At 40.8% G+C, this 21,354-nt stretch overlaps 1 protein-coding gene and 1 long non-coding RNA gene across 5 annotated transcripts in view; one reads left to right on the plus strand and one right to left on the minus strand.

Annotated features, from left to right (window-relative positions):
- Positions 1–327: 327 nt before the first annotated feature.
- On the plus strand, positions 328–21,007 carry DAPL1 (death associated protein like 1). Its single transcript, XM_002812506.6, has 4 exons — positions 328–439; positions 9,280–9,367; positions 12,039–12,099; positions 20,722–21,007. Exons 1-4 carry the CDS (start codon positions 382–384, stop codon positions 20,836–20,838), a joined length of 324 nt encoding a protein of 107 aa, XP_002812552.1. The 5' UTR covers positions 328–381; the 3' UTR covers positions 20,839–21,007.
- LOC129057841 (uncharacterized) overlaps positions 4,278–21,354 on the minus strand; it is a 90,345-nt gene continuing 73,268 nt past the window's right edge. For 2 of the 4 annotated variants that reach the window (XR_008522617.2, XR_008522618.2), the window contains 2 exons: positions 5,376–5,414; positions 4,278–5,058 (listed from right to left, as the gene is read on the minus strand). This is a non-coding gene — a long non-coding RNA (uncharacterized LOC129057841). The remainder of the gene's footprint in view (positions 5,059–5,375; positions 5,415–21,354) is intronic. The other 2 variants (XR_010136043.1, XR_010136044.1) reach the window with 1 other exon arrangement.

The following is a 21,354-nucleotide window of genomic DNA, read 5'->3' on the forward strand; positions in this document are numbered from 1 at the left end:
TATGACAAAAGCCTGTTACATTGCAGGTGCACTATACACACTCGAGGGATCAACAGTTGGAGAGAAAAAGAATTCCACTGAACTCCATCCTCTCCCTTTCCTCCTGTGAAAAAAAAAAGAAAAGAAAAGAATATCCTGTATCCTGTAGACATCTACCTTGCCTTCCCAGATGAAGGGAAGAAGAAAGTCTTCTTCTAAGAGAAAACTTGCCAAGGAGATGCAGGTTTCCCAGAGAGCTGGATAACAAGCCCTGTTGCTGCTCAGCAATGCCCTTAAGGGGCCCTGCCCCCTGCCTTTATAAAGCCGGTGCGGTGGTGGGGCAGCCATAGCTGGCATTCGGCCTCCAGAGCACCAGCACTGGCACTGGCACTGGCACACGCTATGGCAAGTGAAGTGCAAGACCTGCTCTCCCCTCGGAAAGGGGGACATCCTCCTGCAGGTAGGCTGCCACCTGCCCTCAGTCCTGCAGGCTGTTGCTGCTCCCCTCTTCCACCAATGCCTTCCATGGAGCACCCTAACAGACCGAAGCTTCTCTGCCTACCCAGTATGACTTTAACTCCATGCAGCCTGACTTCCTCTTATGTCTTTGATCCTTCTTAGCTTGTATGTAAAGCCACCTGGGGATTTGTCAGACCCCCAGTGAGCTAAAACCTAATTACCTACGGGAGTGTATGGATTTGGGGCTGTGGAAAGGCATAGGTAGAGAGGTTGCACTTTTCCTCCCTTGAGGCAGCGTTCCTTTCATGGGGCCCTGGCTGTAGATTAGCAGTGACACATCTACACCAGGAAGATGGTTTGCTACCATGGAAACCTTTCTCTTTAGAGGTTCCAGCTGTAAGACTCAGTCTCCCCAAGATGCCTGTGCATCATGTGACTTCCTACCAAGGCAAAGCAGCTTCTGCACAGAGGACAACAATCACATTTCTTTCTCCCTCCTCAGGCTTTGGGGATGTATTTACCTGTCAACAAGCTGAGAAGTACTTTTAAATCAAGACACAGGACTTGAGGAGGCTGACTGGAAAAAGTAGCTGTCAAGGTGTTTGCAAAGCATCCATAGTTGTCTTTTTTTTTAAATTTATGCTATCTATATTGACTCTCTGGAATATGGAAATTAGTTTTATTGTACTTAACCATATGTTCATATAGATTGGCTGAGGTGTACAGGCCTATTTTTAGCCAGTTTTATATTCTTCCAACTGCCTTCCTTCTTTTTTACTAAAGAAAGACCTCAAAAGCTTGACTGCTTTGTTCTTGCCTTTCTGCATTTACAAAAACATATTTACGTCTAATTCTCTGGCACCTCTAGGCCAAGGTTATTTCAATAATCTTGGCTGCAGATGGTGATGGCAGGTATCGTCTTCACAGAGAGTCAAAATGTAACATTGTTTTGGTGGCTTTCCGGCGGGTAGCCTGGCCAAAAAGAGTGCAGATTTTACTACTCATTCTGAGTTTCCAGCTCTAGACATCTTGCTCTGATCGCCTCTGGTAGATTACTGATATTTTATATTTGTAATCAAATTTAGCAATATTTAACATTACCTATATTTAAAGTTAATGATGCTAGCTAACAGTCAGGAAGTATACATGCAAATCATTCGAAGAGAGGCTCTTTACACAGACAAAGACAAAAGAAAAAAGAACTCCATTCTCATTATGTCATTTCCACTCCAACCCTTCATAAAATGGCTAAGCTGAAACCTGTTTTGCTAAACTACATTTATGCACAAAGAACACAGACATAAACTTAACCAAATGAAAGTTCGAATGAAACCACCGGGAACTTTCTGTCCCCACCACTAATGATTGCTAATTACTCTGTGTACATAGCACACCATGACTCCATCAAGCATGTCACAATGCCTCTGGCATGACAATTAATTATTATGAACTGTGACACTACAGATAAGAGGTTTTGGATAATTAGAATGGAGATGAAGGCAGACTTTTGCCTCCCCACTGAGCACAAGGGAACAAAGAAGTGTCATCCTTCAGCCTGTCTTGCCACTAATTTTAAGTCTGAATCTGTTTGCGGTGGTGCAAAATTTTATTTATGGAACAAAAACAAGTGCCAAAATTCTATTAATTTTTCACTTGATTTTTATAAGCAAAATACAGATCCCTAAAAGTGGGAAGAAGATATGATTCAGTGGGGAGGGTGGGACATACATAGCCTTTGGAATCAGACAGACCTGGGTTTGAACCTCAAATTCATTTCACATCTTCGAGCCTGAGTTTCCTCATCTCTGAAACAGGATGCAATAAATAACATCTATCTAGTAAGTTTGTTGTAATGATTAAAAGAGATCACCTCTGTAAAGTACCTGGCACCTGAATGTTAGCCGCCTTAAAATGCAGGCCCGGTAGAACACATCACTATCAAAAGAAATTATCCTCCCCAATTTCAAGACATCCTGATGCTGGAGCGGCATTAGACACTACTGCAGTAGTCGGAACAGAAACTGCAATGGAAAAAATATGTGCCTATCCCATCACAGTTAAAAATGAAATCACTCAGCTGGGCACAGTAGCTCATGCCTGTAATCCCAGCACTTTGGGAGGCCGAGGCGAGTGGATCACCTGAGGTCAGGAGTTCAAGACCAGCCTGGCCAACATGGTGAAACCCAATCTCTACTAAAAATACAAAAATTAGCCAGGCGTGGTGGCACGTGCCTGTAATCCCAGCTACTTGGGAGGCTGAGGCAGGAGAATCACTTGAACCTGGGAGGCGGAGGTTGCGGTGAGCTGAGATCACACCACTGCACTCCAGCATGGGCAACAAGAGCGAGACTCCGTCTGAAAAAAAAAAAAAACACTTAGAAGTCAGCCAGCTGCATCTCTTTCCTACCTATCTATGGAGCAGTCAGTGGTTTCACTTTAATGTGTATTAATATAATATATTGCATCTCTGATAGCCCTGGTTATACATTTATGCTGTGAAATGAGACTACATAAAACACAAGGTGGCCTGGGCTCCAGTAAGCAGAGCTTGGAATTTTCTGCTTTCTTGATTTGTCTCACTCTCACTTTCAGAAGAACCCCATTATATGAACAGCAGCACCAAAAATATGTGAGTAGAAGGTGATCCCAGGAAGCCAGATATATGATGAATAGAAAGAAGAGCAGTGGTTCATGACTTTTTCTATATTTCCTGCACTTTTTAATTGGGTCTAAGCCAAATGAATCAGAGCCATTAGAGGTGTTGCCACTGAATCCCTAAAGAGAATATGTTTTCTGACTCATTAAAGAGCGAAGGAAGTTGGAGGGGGAGTATGCCCAATTGTAAAACTAATGCAGAAAATGGGGGACAACCATAAACTGCATATGGACCACGGTCATTTGAAAACACTCACACACTCCAAAGGCTTGAATCTCTCGATTCCATTTGCTCAAGTCAACTTGGGGGCACTGGAACAGGACAGAACCATGAAGTTAAAAGAGAGAGGCTGTGAAATTCACCTCCTCCTGCCCCAGGGGACAGGGATTTGAGGACTGCAAGAACAGCTGCCATTCGCTCAATGCTGACTGCACCTGGCACAGCAAAGAGACTTCTAGACGTGGCAACAGCCCTGCAGATGGGTGATGTTTCACAGAAGAGCAAACGGAGACTCATTGAGACTGAGGGACTTGCTGAAAGCCACACAGCTAGTGGGAAGTGGAGCTGGAACTGGAAAATGAAGCTGACCTCATGTCAAAGCCCTCTTACTCTAAAGCCTTTTCTGTTTGCTCCACAACCTTCTCTTGATGAGGGTTTTGGGGGTCTTGATTGGCAGCCTAAAATTTCCTGATAAATTAACTGTGAATGCAAAGTAAGCATTTTGCAAACATCTAAACTTTTCATTAAACCTTCAAATAGATGTTCTCATTCACAAGGCAGAGTTTGCACAAACCTTAGTGCCTTTCAGCTTTTTCACATACATTGTCCATGGATTTGTGAAGGAAAAAGCCGAATTTTTTTTGCAGGCTTATGTTTATCTTCACTACTCTCTACCAAAAACTGTGAAAAAGATTGGAAAATCTTAGCTGGAAAATTATCATTTAGAATTCTAAACTAAATGATGTATTTTTAAAAATTTATAAACTACAAAAGCGGTCACAAGAGTATAATTCTCATGCAGAGATGGGAAAGCAAAGCTTCATTTTCCCTGCTTAAATTTAGGTTTTCTAGTGAAATTATCTAAAAGAGCATCTCTCTTTTTTACATTGTCTATCTCTAGTTCATCTTCATTATTGAAAGGACTGAAAGTCTTAATTTACATATTTGTACTCAAAATCCTGTTAAAATGTTAAATCAGTTCATATTTTACTTTGCCCAATTCCAATTGATCTTTCTGCAAAGGTTCAAAAGGCAGGATAGTCCCAAACATGGAGTTACGTAAAGGATTACAAACTTAAATGGATCGATTTGGATACAGTGAAACTTTGAAAAGGTGTCTTGAATCGAGGTATCTAGTATAAGCAAAATGAGCAAGAACCTGATTGTGTTGCATTGTAAATAATGGCTTGTCTAGACCCCAGGAGATCATTGTGATCAGTGTTCCCAGCAGAGATTTTAAGATGACCCTCCCACAAACTGACTCCACCTGGTTCAGTCACCCCAGTGTAGTGAGAGCCCAAATCTATATCAGTGCATCCATCTGTAGTCTAGGGATATTATCTTCCGCTTCTTTCTACTGTACATAGATGACCAAGTAAGATCAGCTACCAGAACAAGTTTGGTACAAGAACTGCGTTCTGGAAATCCAATGTGTGTTTCCCTTATGCTTCTGAAATTGCTGAGTTAGAGCCCACAGCCCTATGACAGAGAGGATTTAAAGACTGCTGGATGGAAGTAGGAATCTTATGGGGAGGACTTTTTCTTCTTCCCTGTAAAATGTCTATCTTATAACAATAAGGATGAGGAACTCCCATGTTTATGGTTTAGCTGGGTGTGGTGGCGGGCGCCTGTAGTCCCAGCTACTCGGGAGGCTGAGGCAGAAGAATCACTTGAACTCAGGAGGCAGAGGTTGCAGTGAGCCGAGATCGCTCCATGGCACTCCAGCCTGGCAACAGAGAGAGACTCTGTCTCAAAAAAAAAAAAAAAAAATTATTTTGGCATTTATTTCTTTGTTAAGTGCCTTATGTTCTTTCCAAAGAGAAAGAAGTGAAGAATTTTTTTTAGAGGTAGATGAAAAGAGTTGAAATTATAATAAGGACTTTATAATAAACATAATCTGGTTCAACTTCCACTGAATTCCCCAAAGTTCTCCTAAGGTATTCACGTCAAAAGAACTTCTTTCCTTCACTTTAATACGCTGAGGTACAAAAAACTCATTATTGTGTTAGGCAATCTATTTCATGTTGAATAAGACAAGCTTTTACAAGTAGCCAGACTTTACCTTTCTGGAACTCTTCGTCTTTGGTCTTCGTTCTCACCTCTGGAACCACATAAAATAAATATAAATAATAATTAGTAATTAGTAAGTGCCTACCATGCACCAGGTTCTTATGTCACCTCTATTTTCTGACAGCAGTAGTCAGTATTATTCCCCATTGAAGGACGTGGAGACAGTCTGAGCCATTTTAAGTGTCCTACTCACAGTCACAGAGCTTAGGAGGAATAGAGTTGTCCAACCCTACATAACATTTCCTCACCAGTAAACTGCTCCTCTGCCCTCATGACAGCCCTTCAGATCTTGGAAGATGGCTCCCTAAGCTCTCTTGAGTCTTTGCTTCTTCAGGAGTTATCTTACTAGATTCCCTAATTCCTCATGTAGCATGCCTGCCTTCACTCTGGTCACTCTCCTCTGAAGATTCCCAGATTGTCAATGTCCTTCCAAATGAGCGATACAGAACTCAGCATTCCAAGGGTCTTCTTTTCTTTTTTTTTTTTTTTTAAGACAGAATCTCACTCTGTCACCCAGGCTGGAGTGCAGTGGTGCAATCTCAGCTCCCTGCAACCTCTGCCTCCCAGGTTCAAGCAATTCTCCTGTCTCAGCCTCCCAAATAGTGGCTGGGACTACAGGCAATCACCACCACACTCGGCTAATTTTTGTATTTTTAGTAGAGATGGGATTTTGCCCTGTTGGTCAGGCTGGTCTTGAACTCCTGACCTCAGGTGACCCACCTGCCTCGGCCTCCCAAAGTGCTGGGATTACAGGTGTGAGCCATCGTGCCCAGTGAGGTCTTCTCATCTTTAACTAAAACAATTTTGCTTCTATAGTTGGTAATAATAGTTAATCCAGGTAGAAGAAAATGTGTAGGAATAATAGCATCAGGGAAAGCAAAAGGAACACTAACAAGAAAATAATTACAGCACACTATATATGAAAGGCACTTGTCATAAGGAGAATGAAAAATACTGTTGGGAGGTGTATCAAAGGCCCCAGAGCTCTTATTTGATTCTGCTTAGCATTAAGCAACAGTGCTATGAGCAGACACCATCTCCCATACGGAGGCACACACGCCTCAAACATTCTTTGGGAGAAAGCCCATCCCTTGATTTATTTCACCTGTACTCCGTGGCTATTCAGAAATGTTTCCATATAATTTCATTTTTGTTGCTGATTACTTTGTATGCCATATGTGTGTGTATAAAGAATTTATATATATAAAGAATGTATATATATATATAATTTAAAGCAGATAATGTATAAAGATAGTATTTGCTGAGGCTTATATATAAAAATCAATATTTCTTAAACTTGGTAATTCAAATGACCAAATGGAGTTTATTCCATGAATGCAGGAATGGTTGAATAGTAAAACATCAAATCTTAGTGACACAAAACCCATAAGAGATTGACAAGATCACATAAAAACAGCAGATTTCTGACTGGCAAAAACATTATCAATAAAGTCAAAAAGCAGTAACTGGTACAATATAATATTTTATATTTGCAATGTATCTCATGGAAAAAGAGTTCCTATAAATCAATAAGAAAAAGATAGGAAAAAGACTAGCAATTCAATAATTGAAAAGGACAAAAGATTTGAACAGCTTACAGCAAAGGAAATGCAAATGGCTTCTAAAACACAGAACCAAGCTCAACCTTTAATAAAACATGAGAAATGAGAATTAAAACAGTGAGATACCTTTATCTATTTTGTAACTTATTGGCTGACAAAACCAAACACTTTATAGCTCACATTGTTAACAGGGGTATGGAGGAACAACCACTGTCATCGTGGCTGGTGAGATTCTAAACTGGTGCAACCTCCGCTAAGGGCAATTTGGCAAGATTTAACAAAATTCCAAACACGCATACTCTTAAGAACTAACAAGATCACTTTTAGGAATTTCCCCCACAGGTATGCTTGTATTTGTGCAAAATTATGTATCTAAAACTGTTAGGAGAGGAAGAGCCTAGAAGAGTCAGAGTGACATCGTTTGAAAATCACCTCCATCTTAGAATGAGCGAGGCACATTCCTTGCTAGTCACAACCCCATGGTGCTAAGATGTTTACAGCTGAGGAAGCAGCTTGGTAATGCCTGCAAGAACAAACCCTTACAACCACAGAAAGTCCAGATGTGCCAATACCCATAATGATAATGCTTTCAAGATAGTAACAGTTATGCTTTGATGTACTCACACACCAAAACACCAAGGATGGTTTTCTTTACATCAGTAGAATAATAAATCTTGTCATGTTGTCTGCTCACCTGCATGTAGTCACAGTTTAGTCTTTACATAGACAAGACCCCTATATAAGAAAAACTGAAAAACAGTGTGTTTGTGCACTCACTTTCTGAGGACACCCTACTCTGTAATGGAGTTGTTTCTAATAAACTTGCTTATTTCACTGAGCTCTGTGACTCGCCTTGAATTTCTTCCTGTGCAAGATCCAAGAACCCTTTTTTGGAGTCTGGATCAAGACACCTCTTTCTGGTAACAAAAGGATATTCATTGCAGCGTTGTTTGTGATAGCAGTAGATTAGAAACACATGAAATGTCCAACATTAGGGAACTAGTTAAGTAAACACAGGATGTTCATACAATAAAATGTTAAAGCAGATGTTAAAAAGAAAAACACACAAATGATATATAGAGATATAAATGTAGATGTAAATATAGATTTGGAACTTTCTCTAAAATATGTGATTAAATGAAGAAAATAAACAAGATGTAGAGCAATGTGTACCTTAGGCTACCATTTTATAAAAAATAAAACCTGAGTGTATGTGTAGAACAACTGTGGATGAAGACACAGGAAGCTTATAACATTAGCAGTATCTTAGGAGATAATCTAGGAAGTTGGAAAATAATTGTAGGAGGGAGACTGCAGACCTTTTTATGGCTTTTGAATTTTGGGCCTTATGCAGATAACATAACCAAGACAATAAATTAAGTAATAATTGTAAAGAACAATGATGAAGTCAGTTCACAAGGGCACAGAGAAATAGAATACATTTTCTTTATTTTTCACTTTATTGGACCACAGTTTTAGAAAATCGCCAGTCTGGCATTTTCATAAAAAGAATTAACAGGCTCAAACAAATCAATGTCTATTTAGCTTTTTCTCATTTGAGCTTGTCAGATTTTAGATGTGCAAATTTCCTGGGAACAGAAAAAAAGCATTTGCTTTGACTTGCTATCTGAAATGAGTTGTTCCTTTTCAAAAGTTGATTTCATCTGACATTGTTAAACACTTGAATTGCTGTTAGGTCATCTGTAGCCTAATTAATACTAATTGATCACTTGAATGGCAGGATTATTAATGCAGGTTAATTACTCATTAGAACATCTGAGCTTGGCCAACACCGGAGTTTTGGGGCTGGTAGAATCAGAACCATCTCTGTTGAATTAAATGCCTTTTGTCACTGTGTGCCCTGACTTTTGGCTCATCTCTCAGAATCTGGCTTTTGAAAGCTTTGGTTGGAAAAAAAAATGCAAGCCACTCACAACTTTAATCTGGTGGGAAAACAGAGGGTCACATTGTAATTGTTGGTTGCTATTGTGGGGAATGTAATTGGTTTGATAATAAGAAAAAATGTTTTTCAGTGAAATGCCTAAGGGAGTATGTTGTTATTCTCCTCCCTAAATCTAAGGTGTAACCTGCTTTTTCAGCCTTGGTTCCACTTCTCTGAGCATAAACAAGTAGCTCTCAGCCCTTCCTCCACCCACACCTGGTTTGCCAATAAAATATATATATATTTTTTTTATTGTGTTGTTTTATACAAAAGTTTAGATCTTTAAAAAATAAGTTCAAAAATTATTTTCAAATCTAAAGTCATACTTTTAATAACAAAGCAAGCCTTCTCTCACTGTTCTAACTTCCATGCTGATTTTTATCTGTTTGTAGTAAAAGCTGGAGGAATGAGAATTTCCAAAAAACAAGAAATTGGCGTCTTGGAGAGACATACCAAAAAAACAGGATTCGAGAAAACAAGGTAGGGACTCTTAATTTTTCTCCATCACCTTGAGGAGTTTTGAGTGACTCTGCCTCCAAGAGTTGTTTTAGGACAAACCAAGGCTCCCTATGCCTTTGGAGGCAGCCAGAGAAGGGGGCGGGAGGGGGAGGGTGTGATCTGTGGTGAGTTAGGGTGAGGGGTGGGGAAAGGTAGGTGGCTACCCTCTGGAGGGATCCCTCTGAGAGGGCTCCCATCACGACCCCCACCCATTCTCCTCCTGTCTGTGGCTTTGCACTTAATAGGCACGGTCCTAAATGCATCCAAACCTGACACCCATCCTTTTATCCTATTTTCAGATCAGCCTTTAAAATATTGTTCCTAGGCTGTCTCTGTTTTCATAATATGCTTTCTGCTGAAGTAAATGTCCTGAATTAAAAATAAATGTCTTTTTTGTTTTAAATCCATCACTGAATTATTTAGAAAGTAATGGCCACTATATCTGGCATAGCCGGAAGGCACATGGGTACCGAGCAGCCTCCCCGCTGCTCCTTCCGCCATAACCTTGACGCCTGCGCTATTCTCAGTACTCAGCAGAGAGCTGTGGGCTGGATCAGGTACGCAAATGGCCCAGCCACTCTAGGCCTTGGGTAAGGAAAACCAGAGCATTTCAAAAAACAAGAAACACACAGAACTGGTTCTTTCTGAGGAGTGCTTCAGAGACTATTAATTTGGAAATGGTTTCCACAGATCAGTTGATGAGTAATTCAAAAGGATCTGAGTAGAGGATGCTCCAGGCACCTCTGTAAAAGTTAAACCATCTCAGAAAGAGAACGGGAATAGACTATGGCACTTCTTTGACTCTTTTCTATAAAATTATTTTTAAATCACTTTTAAAGATTGCTGCGTAATTTCTGGGAAGACATTTTTTGAGGATTTGCCTCCCTCCACTTTAGAATGAAATACTGATTCGCCCCATTAGCAGCAAGTCATTTGTTATTTCTGATATCAGAAACTAACCATCACATGACAAAAAGGAAGCTGTACATCCTCAAGAGTGGAGGTCACACGTTATTTATCTTCTGACCCAGCATCTAGGACAGTTCCTAGAATAGTGAATGCATTCTGTAAATGATATCAGACTGCGATTGAATTGCAAGCTGATTAACTTTGAGACCTATTCATTCTGTATCTAAAACCTGACTCAAGCATGTGCCCTGCTTATTGTAACATTAGTTAACCTGCCTGAGCCAGGGGCTCAGGAACTAAAGTGTCTTATCTTGGAAATGACTTACTAGCGGACAGCGAAAGGACAGGTCATTCATTTCTCTGCATCTCAGAAAAATGGGACTTACTATTAATTCTAACATCCACTGAACATTGCAGGCAGGGGAGTTGGCTAGAGGGTAATGAGATAGTGATTGGAATCTTCTTTAAAAACTCAATTGTTTTCTAATAGTCGTTAAATGACAGGAATTGGACTTTTACAGAACTTAAACAGCAAAAGATAGCTCTTGCCCTAAGTACCAGGGACAGAAACAGGTTATGTGGAGCTTGAATCTTACGGACTTTCAGGGCCATTTTAAAAGAAAAATAACCAAAAATGACCGATATGAAATGGGTAGGGCCCCTCCCAGGGCCTTGGGAGGAGCCATTGTGGCAGGAGACCCTAGGCTTAAGTATCATTAGCTCCACATATATCCCCCTCTGCTATTTACATCTCCTAGCAGGGCATGTGCACAGGATAGGAAAGCCTTGTTTTCATGGACAAACACTGCTTTGTATGTCATCTTAGAGAATAGCTTTTTAAAAATATGCTCTAGACCAGAATTTTCCAAACATCATCAATCCATGTCCACTTCCTAATAGCTTCTACAAACCAACAGAAACCATCCAGAAAAAAATATATGCCAAGTGCAGAGTTTCTTCAAGACATTGTACTGTAGATTTGGCCCTGAATGAAACTCTCCTACAAAATAACTTGGTCTGAGAGAAAGAAGCCAGATGCAAAAGGGTACGAGCTGTAGACGGTTCATTTTATGAAGCACAAAAACAGTCAAAACTAGTCTTTGGGGCTATAAATCAGGATAGCAGTTATCCTTAGGGGCAGCTGGGTTGACCAGTGATTTCAATTTTATTCAATCTATATGCTTATAGTATGTGCATGTTTCTGTATGTATATCATATTTCAATAAAAAGTTAAAAAAAAATAATGGCCGGGCACAGTGGCTCACGCCTGTAATCCCAGCACTTTGGGAGGCTGAGGCGAGTGGATCACCTGAGGTCAGGAGTTCGAGACCAGCCTGGCTAACATGGTGAAACCCCGTTTCTACTAAAAATACAAAAAATTAGCCAGGCATGGTGGCGCATGCCTGTAATCCCAGCTACTCGGGAGGCCGAGGCAGGAGAATCGCTTGAACCCAGGAAGTAGAGGTCGCAGTGAGCCGAGATCACACCATTGCATTCCAGCTTGGGCAACAAGAGTGAAACCTGCATCTCGGAAAAAAAACAAACAAATGATAATAATAACTTGGCCTGCAAAGCTTGTTGTGTGTAGCACATAGGTACACAGAGGCAAAATCTGTGTCTTCTAGATGTTCCTAAGCAGAGTGAAAGCATAAAAGGCCGGAGAGACAGCCCTCTATAAATCATGTGGCCTTTTCAGTGGGAAAATTTTTTAAGTCCTGTTCAAAGTTTCTTTTCATCTTCACAGTGCCATTGCAAATGTTGCCAAAATACAGACACTGGATGCCCTGAATGACGCACTGGAGAAGGTGAGCTGTGGGCAAATCACATAGCACTCCAAGTCAGTCTGCCCAGCAGATCCGGCTGCATGGGTGAATGAGCGGATGACCACTGAGGTTTTTTCCAGCCCAGAGGTTTGATGTCCTTGTGAAAGAATTTGTTCTCTGTCAGAGGAACACAAAGTGATTTGAGTGGGAGAAGCTGCTTCTCTCAAATTCCTAAAGTGTCCATTTAATAAATCATTTCAAAAATAAGATAAGAAAGTGGGAATCATGATGCTGAGTTTGCAGAATGGTACTTTGCCATCCCAAATATTTCTTGGAAACATTGGCATGTTTTTATAAAAGGCAGCCTGTGGAGTGGGGCTTCAGTGGTTTTTGACCTTCCTCCCTGCCCCTGTGTTCCTATAAGGAGATATTTGATTTGAGGAGAGGGTGGGTGGTAGAGGGCTGCATGGTCTAGGGTTGGAGGAAGGCTGGACACCAGCTGGGTTTATAAGTAAAGTCTGCTTATAAAGGTAGTTGACCAGGACTATTTTTATTTCTATATTCTGAATTCCTTCTTTTCTTTTCTTTCTTTCTTTTTTTTTTTGAGACAGAGTTTCGCTCTTTTTGCCCAGGCTGGAGTGCAGTGGTGCAATCTCAGCTCACTGCAACCTCCACCTCCTGGGTTCAAGTGATTCTCCTGCCTCAGCCTCCTGAGTAGCTGGGATTACAGGCATGCACCACCACCCCCAGTTAATTTTGTATTTTAATAGAGACAGGGTTTCACCATGTTGGCCAGGCTGGTCTCAAACTCCTGACCTCAGGTGATCTGGCCACCTCAACCTCCCGAAGTGCTGAGATTACAGGTGTGAGCCACTGCACCTGGCCATATATCCTGAATTCCTTCTAGGTAGTTCTAGAAACTCAGAAAACTCTTACCAAGTAGACAGTGGTTTGGTTTTCTGGATTCAAAAGTTTGTTTTCAAATTTTGTAGGTGAGCTGAGTGAGGGCCCTTATTCTACATCTAGTAGGCAAGTACATTACAGTTAAGGTAATATAGAGCCACTCTTTCTGCTACTGCCATGTTTATGGAAGGGGCGAGACAAAGTGTCCTCTGTAGAAGGAAGACTTGCTGTTGCAGCCAAAATCAGATGCCTGAGGACCACCAGCTCAGCCTTTGAAAAAGATTAGTGCAGCTGGCCCCTGGGCCCCCCATTTGGCACTGGATTCATCACCATCTGTATGGCTTTGAGCAAGTTACTTATCCTGTGGTTCAGTTCCATGTGTGTATAATGGAGGTAAGGAAGAGTGCACAGCTTATAGGGTTGTTATGTGGAGACAATGAGCTTACATACATGAAGGTCTTGGAAGAGTCTCAGCACAGAGTAACCTCTTTGCACTCTGTTAGGGTTAGTAGTATTGGCTTTTATGACAGTGAAATAAGGCAGTACATCTAAAGGCCATGATGTTACAGGGCAGATTGTACAAGGTAAGATCTTGATGATGAGCCATAGCTACAGAGCCTTCTCACATGGGAGCCTTGGTTCTCCACTCAGGTAGATTTAGGGTGAAGTCATAAGTGACTCTCTGCCTTCCTGGCTTCAGAGGCAGGGCTGGTGTATGATACCCTGTAACACAAGCTGGCTGCTCCCACATCTTACATTCTCTTGCTCCTGCCCACTAAACACCACTTCCTTAGGGCAAGGGAATGCTCACAGTTGTAAGTGGAACTGGATAGAATAGACATGTTCCCCTAAAATGTTTGTTAACTCAAAATAAAGTATTGAAAAGGAAAGGTCAATAAAGGTTGATCATGCTGTGTATTTGGTATGATGCCAGAGTTTACAATGTGTTCTTATAGACATGTGATATGCTTATGTCTTTGACATATCACTTCTTTATTTCAAAGGTAAAAAGAATAACCTCTTCCCTAAGTAACAATACTTAACAATAATAATCAGTTGTATTTGGAAACCATAAGAGAACATTGAGATGGTGTGCTGTTAGAAATATTTTTAACAGGCCGGGCATGGTGGCTCATGCCTGTAATCCCAACACTTTGCGAGGCTGACGCGGGCGGATCACAAGGTCAGGAGTTCAAGACCAGCCTGGCCAATATGGTGAAACTCGATCTCTACTGAAAATACAAAAATTAGCTGGGTGTGGTGATGTGCACCTGTAGTCCCGCTACTCAGGAGGCTGAGGCAGGATAATTGCTTGAACCCAGGAGGTGGAAGTTGCAGTGAGCCGAGATCGCGCCACTGCACTCCAGCCTGGGTGACAGAGTGAGACTCCATCTCAAAAAAAAAAAAAAAAAGAAATATTTTTAACAGAAACTATAGCTATTTTAAAAAATATACCTTCATGCTCAGCTCAGTGTTTAGTGGAGTAGGACTGTGGCTAAGATTGCACGGGTTACTGGTTAGGAGAGCAGGTCCTGGCATCAGCCATAGGCTGCCAGGTTCCTGTGCTGGCTGTGTATCTTACTAGCTCTTTGTCCTGGGGCAGGTTTCTTCACTTTTTTGTGCTCCTCTTTCCTTATCTGTAAATGGGAATGTGAGTACCAGTATCTACTTCACAGGGACATGTTGAGAGTAAAATGAAGTTATATAATACATGCACAGTGCTAGGACACTTAGCCCTCAACAAGTGATATCTTCTGTTCCCAGGCCTGCATCCCGCCATCACTTGGAATCCCAGGTAAAGCATAAGGCACCAGCAACAAAAATAGGCTCCAAGATTACCATAAGGGACTATCTCAAAAACGAACATTGGTAGAATCCCTGTGTTTCCATATAGCTAAGAAAAATCCCACTGAATCCATCATTCAACCTGAAACCTAGTAACATTTCACAATAAATGTCAACCTGGGGTTGAGATCTGCTGACCACTAGATCTACTGAGATCAGCAGTTGTGTGGGACTGAGTAGGAGGGGTTGATTACAAATGACCAGAGGAAATTTGGGGGAATGATGGGATGGTTATTTTTCTTGATCATGGTTGTAGTCACAAACTGTATGTACTCATCAAGACTCATAAAGCAGCACATGAAAAAGGGTAAATTTTACTGTAGGTAAATACTTGAATTTTTAAAACTGAATAGCCATGCTGCATAAACTATACAGGGTGATTCAAAAAATATATGAATCGATATATAAAAGATACAGAGATACAGGTATCTTTTAATACATTTTTCCTGCATTACAATGATTCTCCTCAAGGTATATATTGCCACAGAGACCTAACAATATACAGTTGGTCAGAATAAATGCAGTGGCAGAATTGAGAGTCACATCCTCTGCATTTATTAATACGTGTTCATGCCCTCGGTTACAATCATGTCTAGTCCCAAGAACCCATGTTATTTCTCATACTTATTTTAAGAAATTAAGTCTCTAAAGAAACCCCTCTCCATAGGAACACATCAACCATTCAACCATGGCAGGAAAATTCTCTCTGTATGCTACTCACCTCTGAATTCCTACTTCAAAATCAACATGGGGTTTAAGATTTTGGAGATTGAAAAATAGTGCCCGAAGGGCTGGAATTGGGTAAATCAAAGTGGGAAGCAGCCTAGAATCTACCCCCCTAGTATTTTCCCACCTCTCCCCTCCACACAGCCTGCTTTCTCCCACCCTACCTCATTTCTCCTTTCCTCCCCACTCTTCAGCCAGCCTTCTCCACCTCTTGAAGCCCTCAATAATAACAGAATTCATGTTGCCCAGTGGCAGAACACATGACATGGTATTCCTGCAGAAAACAGGTTATGTAGCCCAAAAGCTCTCTAGGCTAGAAATCTGGGAGACCTGGTCTTAGATCACGTTCCACCCACTACTTATAAGTTATTTGACCTTTTAGATGTCACGTAGCTCCTCTGGGATTTGTGCGCATTCATTTACTTTTAAAAAATTATTTTAAGGCAGGGAGTGAACGAGAATGATACTGCCAAATATATTAATCCTCTGGACAGTCATGGCAGTTAAATTTGGCAATAGTTGTGAAACTTCTCAGAACATAAAAGTATCCAGTTAAAACATCCGTAATGGGGTTGCGTTATGGTGTGGAGGGGGAAATGCTGAAGCCTGGTCAAAGTTGGGGCTACTTTTTTCAAGCTGCCAGACTTTGGGTCACCACTGCCAAAGCCAGTGAGATGTATGTGAAATGGGATCCTGGGGGAGAGAAAACTATCAAAGGCATCTGCAAATTTTAAAAGTCTTCTCTTGTTCTGTAGATTAATATCACTGTAGGAGTATCCTTGAATTTCATTGACGAGAGCTGAATGTTTTGTTTTAAGCAGTTCGCTTAACAGGGTGTGGAAATTTAAGTGCCAACATTCGAGTTGGCAGTTAACACCCTGGAAAGATGAATGAAAGTGCTGCCAGTCCGCTAATACTACCCAACTTCAGGCTCTAAAACAAAACCTGCAGCTGATTTTCTTGCATCTAGAATTTCAGGGCTCTCTAGTCATAAAGACCTCTATCACACTTCTTTTGCTTTTTCTCTGAAATGAAAAATATAGGTTCTGAGGTCACAGCTACCCAAGATGAAGGTAAATTCTCAATGTGGAAGTTTCTATTGATCCACTTTCTAAGTTCAATATGTTGCCCCTGTAATGGAGCCACAGCAAGGCAGGATCCTTGTACATATACTGGCTTTGAATTCTTTCTCTCGTGGGGTTACCCTAGATTCTCTTACCCTAATGAATGAGACAAGAAACACCTTTCATTCTACAAATACTACCATTTTACAAAGACTAATGATGAAAATTCCACAGCTTCCGCGAAGTTAAAATGTCAGACTAAAACAAAGCTGGCTGTAGCTTATACTCTGGAAAGCTGTTTCTACTTATTTGTAGTTTAGACTTGAAAATAAACTTTTCCTATCTCCATTGATATAAAATCTACCACAAAGAATTAGTACATTTAGGAGCTGACCATTTTATTGACAGTTTCATCAATTCTGACGGAAGATCCTTTATAGACTGTCCACCCATAGCCCCAAGTCCTACATCGGGATGCTCCTGACTGAGGCAGGTAGGGAGGTGAGAAGGAGAACTTGACTTTCCTTTTATCATATTTTCAAGTTGCTATGAAACCCTGCTCCGGGCACCCCAAAACCTGTACACTTGTAGCTTAACAACTATGGGCGGTTTCTCTATTATCTTTGCCAGAATTATTCCTACTTTTTTCTCAATCCTGTTGATTTTCTTTTCTTCTCTCAAACTTTCCCAGATCAGTTCAGATGGCCAATGGGCCACAGGGGCTGACTTTGTTTCCCAAATATTCTGATCTGTGGCATTCCTCTTCTGAGAAGTAGTTGAGGAGTGCTTTTAGAACTTCGGTTGAATGCCTCAGTTAAAATGTAACCCTTAACACTTCTGTATTGCTGGTGGGAATGTAAAATGGTCCAGCTGCTGTGGAAAACAATATAGTGGTTCTTCAAAAAATAAATATAGAATTGCCATATCAGGCTGAATGCGGTGGCTCATAACTCGAATCCTAGCACTTTGGGAGGCCAAGGCGGGAGAATTGAGTGAGCCCAGGAGTTCGAGACCAGCCTGGGCAACATAGAAAGACCTTGTGTCTACTAAAAATATAAAAAATTAGTCCAGCATGGTGGCACATGCCTGAGGTCCCAGTTACTCAGGAGGCTGAGGCAAGAGGACCACTTGAGCCCAGGAGTTCAATGTTGCAGGGAGCAGAGATCACACCCCTGCACTCCAGTCTGGGTGACAGAGCAAAACCTCAACTCAAAAAAAAAAAAAAAAAAAAAAGAGAGAGAGCGAGAGAATTGCTGTATGATCCAGCAATTCCACTTCTTCCAATATAATCTTCCCATATATTGGAAGAACTGAAAGTAGGGACTCAGAACAGATATTTGTACACCAGTGTTCATAGCTGCATCATTCACAATAGCCAAAAGGTGAAGAGATCCTAACCAAGTATTCATCAATGGATGAATGGATAGACAAAATGCGATATATATATACACAATGGAATATTATTTAACCTTAGAAAAGAAGGAAATCTCGACACATGCAGTAACATGGATGGACCTTGAAGACATTATGCTAAGTGAAATAAGCCAGACACAAAAGGACAAATATTGAATGACTCTACTTATGGGAGGTACCCAAAGTAGTCAGATTCATAGTTGTAGAAAGTAGAATGGTGGTTGCCAGGGGCTTGGAGGAGGAGGGAATGGAGAGTTATTGTTTAATTGGTACCGAGTCTCAGTTTAGGATGATGAAAAAGTTCTGGAGGTGGATGGTGTTGATAGCTGTGCAATAATGTGAATGTATTTAGCGCCACTGGACTAACTGTACACACACTTTAAAATGGTTAAAATGGCAAGTTTTATGTTTTGTATATCTTAGCACAATTTTTTTAGATGCCCAAACAATGTAGCCTCTAAATTGTGGAGATCACCCTGGATGTGATCAAATAACAAATTAGTGCCGAACTAAGCAGCAAATATCGTCTATCACTTATTCTAACACTACTCTCTTTTCCTTTTTCTTTTTTTTTTTTTTTTTTTTTGAGATGTAGTCTTGCTCTGTCGCCCAGGCTGGAGTGCAGTGTCCTGATCTCGGCTCACTGCAACCTCCGCCTCCTGGGTTCACGCCATTCTCCTGCCTCAGCCTCCAGAGTAGCTGGGACTACAGGCGCTCGCCACCATGCCCGGCTAATTTTTCGTATTTTTAGTAGAGATGGGGTTTCACCATGTTAGCCAGGATGGTCTCGATCGCCTGACCTCATGATCCGCCCACCTCGGCCTCCCAAAGTGCTGGGATTACAGGCGTGAGCCACCGCGCCCGGCCTCCTTTCCTTTTTCTTTTCCTACCTCCACTCATCATCTCTTTCACACTTAAGAACAACAATCAACATGTGGCTTTCTTTGTTCCAGTCCCAACTTGTCCTCTTATCCTCCCTTACCTTGGCTAATTGCCCAAATTTCTGTTATATCAGAGTTTTTGTTTGTTTGCTTCTCACCCGCTTTTACCTTAACTAACTTGTCACATTTTTCTTCCTACCTGCAATCTCTCAAATATGATTTAAAGCTAACCTGAAATAATTTATCTATTTTAGTTAAGACTAAAGACACACAGTCTGGAAATAAACTATTAAAGTCAGTGACCTCTTAAATTTCCTTCTGGATCTAATGTTGAAAGAAAACCAAAGCAAAGCAAAACATTCTGCCCTTAACACATTGTAAAATGCATGTCATATGGTCTGATGATAACGGATCTGACAAAAAAAAGTCATCAGGTCGTTTTTAGACTCTAATGCAACATTTATGATCAATATCTCAATTATGTTTTGTTTCCATTCTGCCAGAATGTTGACAGAGATAATCCTTGGGCTTAATTTTTGTGTAACTTGTACCTGCTCATTGTAAAAAAAAAAAAAATTTAGTACTGATAAATAAAGCGAAGAAAAAGACTAGGCATTGCCCATAATTCTATCCCCCAGAGGTAACCATTGCTAACACTTCAGTGTATTTTCTTCCAGTGTGTTTAATTTTTTAAAACCAAGAAGAAAGGACTTTTTGGAGTCACGTTTCATATGAAAGGGACTGCTGAGTGCCTAGGGCCTGGGCAGAGACATTTGAGAAGAGATGTAAGGCACATATGTTTTCCCTGGCTTAGAATAGCCCAAACAAACCATAAACAGTGTGATGGCTAGGGTCATGAACAGTTTATCTCCCCTTTTATTTAATTTGAGGGTCAAGGCAAGGGCATCTAAGTTCAATAGTGATAAGTTAAATTCCTACTGAGCTGAGGCATCCCTTCCTTGCTGGCCAAGGGAGGTTTCTTTAGGTACTTTTATATATTGATGGGCTTGGAAACTAAGAACTAGCATGGACCCAAAAGGTCACTGGGTCCAAATTCTCCTCCTAGGAAAACCATGTCTGAAGTGGTCAGCAGCATTGGGCATGCTTTCTATCTTAAGCTATCATTAATGTAAATTCCACAAGGTCTCTGGGTTCCATATGAAATGTCTCTTATTGTCAAAAAGTCTCAGCCTGTGTTAATAAGCCCATTTAAGCTTATTTACTCATAGATGTCTTCTGTGGAGGAGACTAATCAGAACTTTTGTTCCCTGAGGCTAGTAGGCCATCCCTCAGCCTTCTCTTCACTGGGCTATTTAGATTGAACCATATGGAATGGCCAATATCACATCATTTTTGACCTTAAAAAATAGCAAATGTACATACTTAGACCTAATAAATAACCCTAACTCTTCTTAACTTCTTTCAGAGGTTCTTTAGTTCTTTTGACAATTGAGGAGTTTTTCGTCCCCACTCTGGACCTTCTCCAATGTCCCTGTAGCCTTCTTAGAATTCAGTGATTCATAGATGCATACTAGTGCCAGAATAATTGCTAACACCACAGAGAACTGATGCAGACATAATTAACCATTCCTACTTTTTAAAATGTCAATTGGAATTTTTTAAAATTAAAGACAGTAAATGAGAGAAGACCCAGGTTAAAACATACTCCCATGGGTTTAGGGCTAGAAATAGTATGGAAAAAAGAGACATTATCAAATAAATAAACAAAATTGTGAGATTCCCTTGATCAACGATATCACTTTCTACTAGTTTAATATTTCGTGACCAAGAAGATCCAATATGCCTATTTTTTCTTCCCTTCTCACCTTTAGCTCAACCATAAATTTCCAGCAACAGTGCACATGGCGCATCAAAAACCCACACCTGCTCTGGAAAAGGTTGTTCCACTGAAAAGGATCTACATTATTCAACAGCCTCGAAAATGTTAAGCCTGGATTTAAAACACAGCCGTCTGGCCAGCTGCCTCAAATATCTGACAGCTTAGCAAAAAGGGCCAAAGCTTTCCATAGGTGTGCTGCACTTGCTTGGTAAATTAAACAGCTTTTGTATCTTCCCCTTTGACTTCAGGTAATAAAGCATCCAAACTTGTAAATCTGACACATCCCTGTGCCTCTTTTTGGTCCAGGTCAGAATCCCATTGATGTTTGCATGTGTAATTCTGTAGACTAAGTGAAGCATCCAGAATACCTGACTGTTCCATCCACCTCCCTGCATAAGCACTCTTCTTGACACTGACCCTACATTGTTCTACCCTCGTTGAGTTCTCCTTGAAGGCAGAGGTTGGAGAGGAGTAGACTGGGCTTGGCAAAGGTCAATATCCAATGCAAACATAAGGAGTGACTCTTCTCAGTTTGTTTGTCTAAGGATGTTCAAGTTTTCACTTGAAGTGAAATGTCTTTTCCAGTTTCCCACATAAGTACATAGTTTGTTTTCAAGGCTCAGTG

This window comes from Pongo abelii, chromosome 11, assembly GCF_028885655.2.
Source record: "Pongo abelii isolate AG06213 chromosome 11, NHGRI_mPonAbe1-v2.0_pri, whole genome shotgun sequence".
In the NCBI taxonomy this organism is placed as follows: domain Eukaryota; kingdom Metazoa; phylum Chordata; class Mammalia; order Primates; family Hominidae; genus Pongo; species Pongo abelii.

Bases quoted from the DNA above. Each gene is read 5' to 3' on its own strand.
- DAPL1 (XM_002812506.6), top strand. From the start codon at position 382: ATGGCAAGTGAAGTGCAAGACCTGCTCTCCCCTCGGAAAGGGGGACAT. The intron at 440-9,279 runs GTAGGCTGCCAC...ATCTGTTTGTAG, and splicing joins AGGGGGACATCCTCCTGCAG to TAAAAGCTGGAGGAATGAGA. The intron at 12,100-20,721 runs GTGAGCTGTGGG...TCTCACCTTTAG, and splicing joins TGAATGACGCACTGGAGAAG to CTCAACCATAAATTTCCAGC.